Here is a 9,847-nt window from a genome sequence, read left to right on the forward strand (position 1 = left end):
AAATATGGTGAAGGTCTTGTGTGGGACATTTCCATTAGTGATTTACTCACTTAATGAACTACAGCTAATTCATAATGAAATTGTGTCATTTCACAAAAATTCAGAGTCTAATATTGCAGGCACAATCAGAAACTCATCATCCTTTGAATGAAATGAACTTTCCTTTATATGTTCTCTGATATTCTTAACTTCTACCTAGTATATTTTAAAGCTATTCCAAAGTTCAGCGCTTCTGCACTGTCATATGCATAGAGTCACAGTGCTTCACACTCTGCTAACATTCACTCTTGTCTCTCTTTTCAAATCAGTGCCTTTTATCACATTAGGACTCTATGATCTCCCAAATCCCAACATAGGCAATTTACCATTTAGGTGATTTCTTAGATTTTTTTTTTCTGGAAAAAAACCCATGTCCAAAAGAAAAATGTGGCGAAAGTGTTTATTTATTTATGTACCTTTGTCATAGTACATTGAATGAAGTCAAGGCATGAAATTAGATGCAAGAACTCCAAGAAAGCAAGCGGGAGAATGTTGATTACTGGCTTCATGTCCATGTTGTATGCAGTACCCTATCTTATAAATCAAGGACAGTGTGCTTATAGGTGGCACTGTTCACAGACAGTAGGGTAACTTCATATTAATCATTAATGAAGCACATGGCTTAAGCACAAAACCACAAATCAAAATGATGGTAGCCATTCCTCAATTGGGATTCCCAGTTCTAAATATATTCATGTTTGCTATCCTTTTTGTAAGCACACATCTGTATGTTACTTAATTTTTTATATGATGAAGTACTACTTTTGTTAAGAAGAAGAATAAGATAAGGTGAATATCATCTAAAATTTTCATACCATGAAAGTTTCAATTAAGCAATTTACCTTTGTGTTTCTTTATAAAATTTGAATCTGGTCTAATTAAAATAACATAACACTTTGGGACAAAGATACACATTAGCAACCCCGCACTAGAAGCCAAGATGGAGAAAACCTCTACAACCACCATGACCCTCCCCCTGGTGCTGTGGTACACAGGGAGGAAGGTGATCCAGACACTGCAGAACACCAGCATGCTGAAAGTTAGGAACTTGGCTTCATTGAATGTGTCAGGAAGGTTCCTAGCCAAGAAAGCCAAAGTGAAGCTCCCCAGAGCCAAGGAACCCAAGTATCCCAGGACAACGTGGAAGGCAATGACAGAGCCTTTATTGCAAAGAATGACAGTCTTCCCATGCTCTGATTGTATATCTCTGTCAATAAAGGGAGGAGATGTGACCAACCAGATTCCACAGAGAACAAGTTGGATTAGGGTACAAATGGGAATGACCAACTTAGGTGCCCCTGTCATCATCATCCCTCTTATTCTTCTTCCTGGAGTAGTGAGCTTGAAAGCCATGACCACAGTTATTGTTTTGGCCAACACTGTAGAAACAGACACAGTGAAAAATACTCCAAATATGGTTTGCTGCAAGATGCAGGAGACCTGGTTGGGATGTCCAATGAAGAGCAGGGAGCAGAGAAAGCAGAAGACGAGAGAGATGAGCAGGATGTAGCTGAGAATGCGGTTATTGGCCTTCACAATGGGAGTATCCTTGTACTTCACAAATGTGACCAGGACTAGAATTGTGATGGCCGAGAAGGACAGTGCCATGCAGCCTAGAGCCATCCCCAATGGATCTTCATAAGCCAGAAATGATACAGCTCTTGAGAGGCAGTGGGTTTGCTCTATGTTGGCATACTTATCATCTGGACACCTCACACACTGTTCCATATCTGCTGGCAAATGAAAATAAACCCTTATAAGATATCATAATATGTATATAATTTTATATTTGTGTTATTAATAGGAAATATCAATAAATAATTTGTTGTTGAGCATCTATTCCATTCCTTTTTTCTGTAGAACCACTAACTTAAGATTGGTCTGTGTTAACCAATGTTTGTGTTTGAACAAAACACCATCAGAGGAAGTAGAACAGAAAAAAATACTTATTAAATAAAAACAAAATATGATGACTAATAATAATAATAATTTGAGATTATTTAATTCCTCCAAACATAAATCCACTATTCACGGACACAGGTAGTGTGCAGACATCTTTGTTGATACCAGCTGATGAAGTGCATCATGTTTTTTGTTTGCTTTGTGGGTGTGCCCTTTGTCTGTATGCATACATAGGAACCAGAACATACAATTACTCATGCAAGTACTATTTGCATAAAGGAATATTTTCTTTCTTGAAGTTATATGCCTCATATACACATGCATGTCCCTCTCATTGTTTTACAATCTCTTTCTTCCCAAATACACACTCCAAGCCTTATGTTATGAAGGCTACTGTTGACCATATTCATCCCTCTTTCCTTAGAGAGGGCGTGATTGACGATAAGCAGTATCCCATCTGTTGCTGCATTCTTCAAAACTTCACTCTTGTTCTAACTCTTTAACAGGAAATTATTAATCCATTAAGCCATCTAAGTTCTTAAAATATATTCCATTAAACAACAAGTGTTACCCTGAGTATCTAGTCTTTGTCAGGGACTAAGCTGTGTGATGGAAGGAAAGATTATGGACTGATCTATTAGTCAAGTTTATCTGTACAATGAATCAAAGAAAAATAAACCTGTGCATAGATTATGCCTAAAATGTTTCTTTTAAAAATTGTTATACAGGTATGTCCCCCTAAACATTTTCTATATAATATATAACCAGTAACCATCATATTGTGAGAAAAATGCCTTGTTTGAAGAAGATATTTTAATTTATTTGCTGGGTCCAAACGAAGTGGATATTATTTAACTGATTAAGTCTGAAACATGAAGATTTTAGGTCTTCAGTTTGCATATAGGCCATATTGTATTCCTAGTTTGGAAAGAACTGATATTCAAATTCAACAAGTTTTCTCCTGCATGCAATCATGTACCTGTTTCATTGGAAACCTCATTTTCTGGGCATTGAACACAATCAAAGCAGCAGTCTGCTGTTTCTTCCTGATGAATTTTCCTGAATCCAGCAGTACAGGCCACACTACATACAGAGGATGGAACCTGAGAAAGTGAATAAATATTATATAATATGTATGTGAGTGAGTGTGTGTAGGTCATACATTTGTCAAATGAATAATCACTCATAGACTGATACATGAGACACTAACAGATATGATTATACATATTCTTCTGATACTACTTGTTCTTCTGTATTACTTAAAGGTATCAGGCACATTATAATTTTGTATTTCCCTGCAATGCACTGAATGTCACATATTATTTACTATATCATGTAATATTATATATGTAACATTCAGGTTGTAGCAGTTTAAATTTTTTTCCTTCCTAAACTGATTAATTCAAAAGAACATTTGTGTGACACCTGCTTTTCTTTCATGATTTATAAATTACAAAAAAATAAAAGAATAAAAAAGAATAGTGAGGTGTATGGAGGGAGAAGTTAGGGTAAATGGGTAAATCTCAGAAGAGTATTTTGATGACTATGAGCAAAATATGTTATGTAAGACTCCCATAAATTTAATAAAGTTTTCCTAAGTGTAAAAGAACCTGAATGCACTATCCCTTCCCTCTTTCCCATGCGTCTATGAGGGAGCCCCCCAACGCACCCGCTCCTGCCTCAACACCCTAGCATTCCCCTGTGCTGGGGCATCAATCCTTCACAGGACTAAGGGACATCCCTTCTATTGATGCAAGATAAGCTGTTGCGGCCGACCAGCAGCGCAATCTTCCACAAAGGAGGGGAAAACAGGATGTTGGATAACATTTGAAATGGAAATAATTTTTTAAAATCCAAAATATATAAATAAAAAATAAACTTGAATCTGGAGAAACATATATGTTAATGAATACATGCTATAATTAAGTAGGCTCTATATAAGATCACACAGAGTCAGAAAATTCCATGAATTATATATAGTTACAAAATTTTAATTAATTATATGTAAATATATATTATATTATATTATAAATTTATCAAATGTATTCCTGTATTGTGGTTGAATTGGAATATGGGTGCTATTGAACATGAAACCTAGAGGACATTGATCCTTCTATGCCCAGATTAACATTCAGTTGAGAGTTATCAAATTTTGATGATTGTAAATGAGGATGGTCTTTTGCAAGAGTAGCAATTGGTCTGAACCACAGAATCTCATATTTAAAAATCTACATATCCTGAAAAATAAAAATTATGGTGTACCCACTGTTCCTCCCATGGCCCATTCCAAGTCATCACATATATGAAGTTGTTGACTCTTTGGAAAACAAGGTATATAGCTTCCTATTTTCACTTTTAATCCAAGGCCTTGTGGAAAATTCCAAATGATGAAAATATCATACTCTGTACACTGATTTTCTCTATGCTTCATGTTCACCAGTTCTCCAACAGGATTCGAAAATACCCTGGTTTTCATCAAGGAAGACACCTAGAAGAGATTCATGCTTACATATGCATATCAATAAAGATAATGCCAAGTTGAGAATTTTCCCTTTTTTCTTAATGATTTTCAAAAAAGACAGTTATATTGAAATAAATCTGTGTAGTAAAAAACAGTATACATAATTGATAATTAAAAATTTATATGTTTCATATTAATACCTGATGATAAAATGTACTAGAAAAATTATTACCAGATAGCAAGTAACATGGTGTGTGTGTTTGTGTGTGTGTGCGCGCCTGTGTAAACATGTTTGTCAAAAATAATTTTAAAAAAGGAAGCCATGTATGTGAGAATGAGGGGGAAGTCTGAATGACTGAAAATTGTGAAAATAAAAATGTGGGATTTTATGTACATACAGTGTACACATATAAGATGAACATAAACTTAATAAAATGGGAAGTATTAATCATTTATGTTTTTGTAAATTGTTAATTTAAATATATAACTATTAACCACAGCTGATGTATCAATTTTTGAGACACTATATTTTAGAAAAATATTCACTCTTGTAATCACTTAAGACTTTTATGATAAAACTCTTGGCTCCTATTTTAATTTTGAACTCATTTGGTGAAATGTTGAGACACCTTTTCAAAAAACTCACTGGTATTCATAAAATTGTATTGTCTCCTATGAAATATTATCTTTGTACATGATATTTATCCATGTAAAGGAATCATTAGGGACTTTTGCAGTATAGAAATCATTTCACTGGGAGAATAATCTCTAACAAATGTACAGTTGTTTCTCTGGTTCCATTTAAAAAATAGCATTGATATATCTAAGAATAATGAAATGTAAGAAACTTTACCTGCTGACAAGCAGTGAAATATCTTTTGGGTTTTGCCTTTTTCTGAGACTCTACTTGTTGAAGAATGTGTTCATGGTAGGTGTGGGCCGCAGCATAAACAGCATTATACAAATTGTAACCTTCATCACTCATGGCCATATCATAGTTGTGCAGTGCTGTCCATTCCAATGTGTTGTTGAATGTCATATGATCCATTTTACTGCTGTTCTTAGAGATTGAACAATTAAAATAATTCCACTCCAATATAGTATGAGAAATATCTACTGGGTATTTGGCAGTGTTCATTGTTTGCATAAATTTTTTAAATTTAGGAATCTCAACTTTGTGGTGTGCAAAAGTGATAGTGCCATGGAAGAGATTAAAGGTGAATTCTTTTTTATTTTTGATGACATCCCACTGTGAGGTTGTGATCCAGATTCTCCAAGCACCTAACTCTTCCCATCTTCTAAAGCTTACTTCTAGAGTAGAGTTCATTTCACCATAAATGATAACAACATTTGCTGAAGATGTCATAATTTGTTTATCATATATTGTAGCTCTTGTCATGTATATCTGCATGTTTTCTGGGATCATATTAACAAAAGCTAAACAGATCTCATGCCTTTGGCTCTCTTCTCTTAAATCTGAGAGAAACTGAATACCCTGGTCATCATCTGAGATGACCAGTCCTATCCAAGTCCATCTAAAATGAAACATCAAGGAGACCATGCCATGGGACAAATGTGTGTCCTTGGTGGCTACTTGATGGACATGGGGCAGCCGGTCATGGTCGCGTAGGTTAGGATTAAATGGTCCAAAGAAAACCTAAAGAATGTAGAAGAGAGGATGAAACTTCCAGTGAGGAATATGATTATTAGGATGTTTGGACTCATATACAAGTAATGCTACTCACCTTCCAGAACTGCTGTTAAGAACAGTAAGATTGAACTATAAATATCATGTGTTATTCCTATGAGATTCTAGACTATTCCTGACAAGTCTGAAATTCCTAGAACACAGTTTTAACTGTTTACACAGTACATCTATGAACTGATTATTTAATTCATATATGTATATATATATATATATATATATATATTTATATATATATGTATATATATATACACACACACACACACACACATATGTGTGTGTGTGTGTGTGTGTGTGTGTGTGTGTGTATGGGTGTGTGTGTGTTTGTAGCAGCACACTCGCAAATGCATTCTTTCCAAGTTTTCTTGTAGGCACCTGTTAATGTAATTTAATGTTCTTAACCCATTCAGTGTCACAAATTCTTACCAGTGGCATCGAAGAATGCAATCCCAGTTTTAAGGATGTTTTCCATGATGGACCTGTAAAACCTATGGCACATGAATCATCTAAATAACAGAAATAATTAACAAAATTCATATGTCCTTTTATTTCTGTATATTCTTGATCCAGACTTCTCAATAAATCATGACAGTTTCCACCAATGATGGAGAACATCAAAGTCATGTTGGGTAAAAGATAAGAATTCTTGTTGATTTCATCAGTAGCAAAAAAGATTACCAGAAGAAGCTCATATTCACTTGCTGCAATTCTAAAAGAAGGCATAGTGATGATAAGGGAGATGTTTGAAATATAAAATTTGAAATACTGTAAGGTTTGTAATATGAGATATACTAAATCTGCCCCCCAAGTGCAGGGATTAAAGGCATGAGCAACCACTGCTCAGCCAGACTAATCATTTTAAGATATACTTTATTTAATTTTATTCATCCATTTCAAGTTATACACAATGATACAATATACCATATGACCAGAATATTATCCTTTAGGGAATTGTACACATCAAGTTAATGTTACCTTGTAGTGTGTTCTTACTATTTCTATTTTGTAAAAAGAAAAAAAAAATCAGATTTCTTTTAATACCTCTGTCTTCCTAATTCTTTGAGACCCTTTAAGTGATGTCTGAGCACAGAGATCTTCTCTGCCCCAGCACAGTTGGCAGTTCATCTGCTATTACTCTCTATTTACTCTCTTCAGGAGTAAAGCCACCAAACATCATCTTTTGCTAAAATTTGTAATTTTCAATTAAGCGTTCATTGCTAAGTTTTTCTTTCTAATCCAAAAAATTATATTGACACAGTTCACAAATTTGTAATTTTAAAACTTATCATGGCTTAAACAATTGTCACCAATGAGAATTATCACAATTTTTGCAATGAAATCACAATTTTTGCAATGAAAAATGAAAAATGAAATGTGGGAAAATTCAGAATACATCAGAAATAAAATTCCTACTCACCTAACAGAGAAGGATAATAATGTGAAGCAACCATCACTATCAGAGGGTACAGTGTACTGTGGCTACCAATTGAAAAAATGTATTCCTTTTTTCCCAAAGACATGAAAATTTAATAAGAGATGAGATGACAGCCAAAGACAGAAAAGCAAAAGAAACCTTGGTTTATGAAAGAAAGAAGTCGCAGGCACATTGATTAGCGGAAAGGTAAATTATTTCAACACTTGTTCCCTCATGATCTGCAGCCACAAATGATAACATCTCACACTTTCAATCTCAAACCTAATAGCCACATTGAGAACAGGTTCTTTTCCACAAGAAGTACAATGATTCTCCTAGATTTACCTTTTTAGACCTCAGATGTAGAGATTAAGGGCAGAATTTTCCTTATGTATCCAGGGCACATGACTTAGGATGAATGGAAAGGAATTGTGAATATATATTAACTACTAAATAATGTTGAATTTATTGAGTAAGTAAGAGAAATATTGACCATCTATCTGATAGTGATAATAAGCCTAATCTATGCCTGTGCATTTGTGTAATTGGATAAAGATTATTCTAGTAACAGAATATGAGACAAGCATTCTTTTTCCACATTCAGTATCAAATCCAGAATTGCAATATGAGGCTCATTTAAAGACTATTTTATAAAGCAAAGTATATATATATTCACAAGTATATAAGTAATGTTGTACATTTAACCAGGTATAGTAGACCAACACATTCACAAATATTTCAATGAAACAATGCATGTTCATCTGTTGGAAACCAGAATTAGGTAACACTTTCATGAAGGCATTTAGATGCATGATCATACATGAGGTGTTGGCAGACAATTGAATATAGGCAGGGATGCAGTCTCTTCATATTGAATTCTTGACAAAGTAGGGGATTGTGAATTCAAGGAAGATGAAAAGATACCTTTCAACATATATTATCAACAAAGACTCAAAAGAGAGAATCCAGACTTTCTCAATGTCCAGCATTGTAAACTGGAGTATAAAATTGCACTAAAATTATACTAAACTGTGACACATTTTGAAGTATTAAAATAGTGATTGATATAAGAATTCATTTTCAGAAGTTCTTAAAGTTACATGGTGAGGAATAGAACAGAACCCACTGTTTGTGTATACAGCTAAATATTTCAAACTAATAACATTGACAAAGGAAATAAAGTTAATGACTTACCGAAAATTTAAATCTGAAACAAAATTATCTTCAATAGATTCATCAATTAACCAAAGGTAAAAATGACATTCCCTTTGCAAATCTCCATCACTATCTTCACTATTCCTTATCCTCCAAAAGCAACTTGGTTCACTCAGACAGCACAAGATGAGAGAAAACTTCAGAAACAAAAATGAAATAGTGAAAGCACAGAGCTTCTTCATGTCTGCTAGGATCTAAGATGGAGCTGTTGTGAAATCCGTTTCTAATGTAGGAAAACATCACACACACAGTTACACCTATATGTCTGTTTGAAGGCTACTGCTGTCTGGAGATCCACTTATTATATTCACAGTTCCTTTCCATTCCTCCTATGTCAGGCTCCCTAGATACAAAAGGAAAATTCTGGCCTCAGGCTCTACATCTGAGGTCTGAAAAGTTTTCATCAACATATTTTTGAAAATATGTTTTGAGATCGTGTTTTCTACCCTCAGGGGCCATGACTGCATTCGTGTGCATAGCGTAAATCCCAAGGAAAATCTTCTCCTGCATAGCTCAGAGCTGACCATGTGTCAACAGCCATTATGTACGAACACAATGGATTTCATCAGAAGTTCTACACTGTGATAGAAGTTGAGAAGGTCATGAAAGTTCCATATCATTCAGATGTTGAGTTTAATCACAGAACATTATGTAACACATTGTCTAATTTAGGGAAGGGCAGTCTCATATGCAACATGGAGCCTGTAGTTGACCATGCTCTCTGTTGTTCATATACTATTGTATGCTACTCATGTTTACAAAATTTCCTCAAACTTCCTGTGATTCCTGCCATGTGGAGAACATGTCACTATGCTAAAACCAAAAATGCCTGGGGTTTTAAGGTTCAAAACCCATCCTGTCCAATATCAGTACCTGTACAGACATTCACTGATATGCTGATCTCTTTCCTGATAATCAGTCCCTGGCAGTCAATGACATTTGATGAAACATTTATATGGTTGATGTTTGTTCACACCTTATTAAGAAATTAGAGACTAATTTCATGTATTTTGCTCACAGGAAAGAATCTAGGTGCCATTTAAGAATTAGAATTTTATTTCTAATGTTAGCATATACCTCATACTTTTCATTTATTTCTACTTTGCATTTG

General features: G+C 34.4%; 1 protein-coding gene across 3 annotated transcripts; it reads right to left on the reverse strand.

The window, feature by feature from the left end:
* Nucleotides 1-425: 425 nt before the first annotated feature.
* Vmn2r121 (vomeronasal 2, receptor 121) lies at nucleotides 426-8,997 on the reverse strand. Of its 3 annotated transcripts, NM_001100616.1 has the most exons (6): nucleotides 8,716-8,997; nucleotides 6,534-6,816; nucleotides 5,256-6,059; nucleotides 4,208-4,429; nucleotides 2,921-3,044; nucleotides 426-1,772 (listed from the first exon to the last, which is right to left on the reverse strand). In NM_001100616.1, exons 1-6 carry the CDS (start codon nucleotides 8,916-8,918, stop codon nucleotides 865-867), a joined length of 2,544 nt encoding a protein of 847 aa, NP_001094086.1. In that variant the 5' UTR covers nucleotides 8,919-8,997; the 3' UTR covers nucleotides 426-864. The 3 variants fall into 3 exon arrangements, with proteins under 3 accessions (NP_001094086.1, XP_017173819.1, XP_017173818.1); XM_017318330.1 differs by lacking the exons at nucleotides 2,921-3,044; nucleotides 4,208-4,429 and having other exon boundaries at nucleotides 1,662-1,769; nucleotides 8,716-8,918; XM_017318329.1 differs by lacking the exons at nucleotides 2,921-3,044; nucleotides 4,208-4,429 and having other exon boundaries at nucleotides 1,662-1,772; nucleotides 8,716-8,918.
* Nucleotides 8,998-9,847: the final 850 nt, after the last annotated feature.

The sequence above is a fragment of the Mus musculus genome, chromosome X (genome assembly GCF_000001635.26).
Source record: "Mus musculus strain C57BL/6J chromosome X, GRCm38.p6 C57BL/6J".
In the NCBI taxonomy this organism is placed as follows: domain Eukaryota; kingdom Metazoa; phylum Chordata; class Mammalia; order Rodentia; family Muridae; genus Mus; species Mus musculus.

Bases quoted from the DNA above. Each gene is read 5' to 3' on its own strand.
- Vmn2r121 (NM_001100616.1), bottom strand. From the start codon at position 8,918: ATGAAGAAGCTCTGTGCTTTCACTATTTCATTTTTGTTTCTGAAGTTT. The intron at 6,060-6,533 runs GTAAGAATTTGT...TACATTCTTTAG, and splicing joins TGCATTCTTCGATGCCACTG to GTTTTCTTTGGACCATTTAA. The intron at 1,773-2,920 runs GTACATGATTGC...TTCATTTGCCAG, and splicing joins TGAGGTTTCCAATGAAACAG to CAGATATGGAACAGTGTGTG.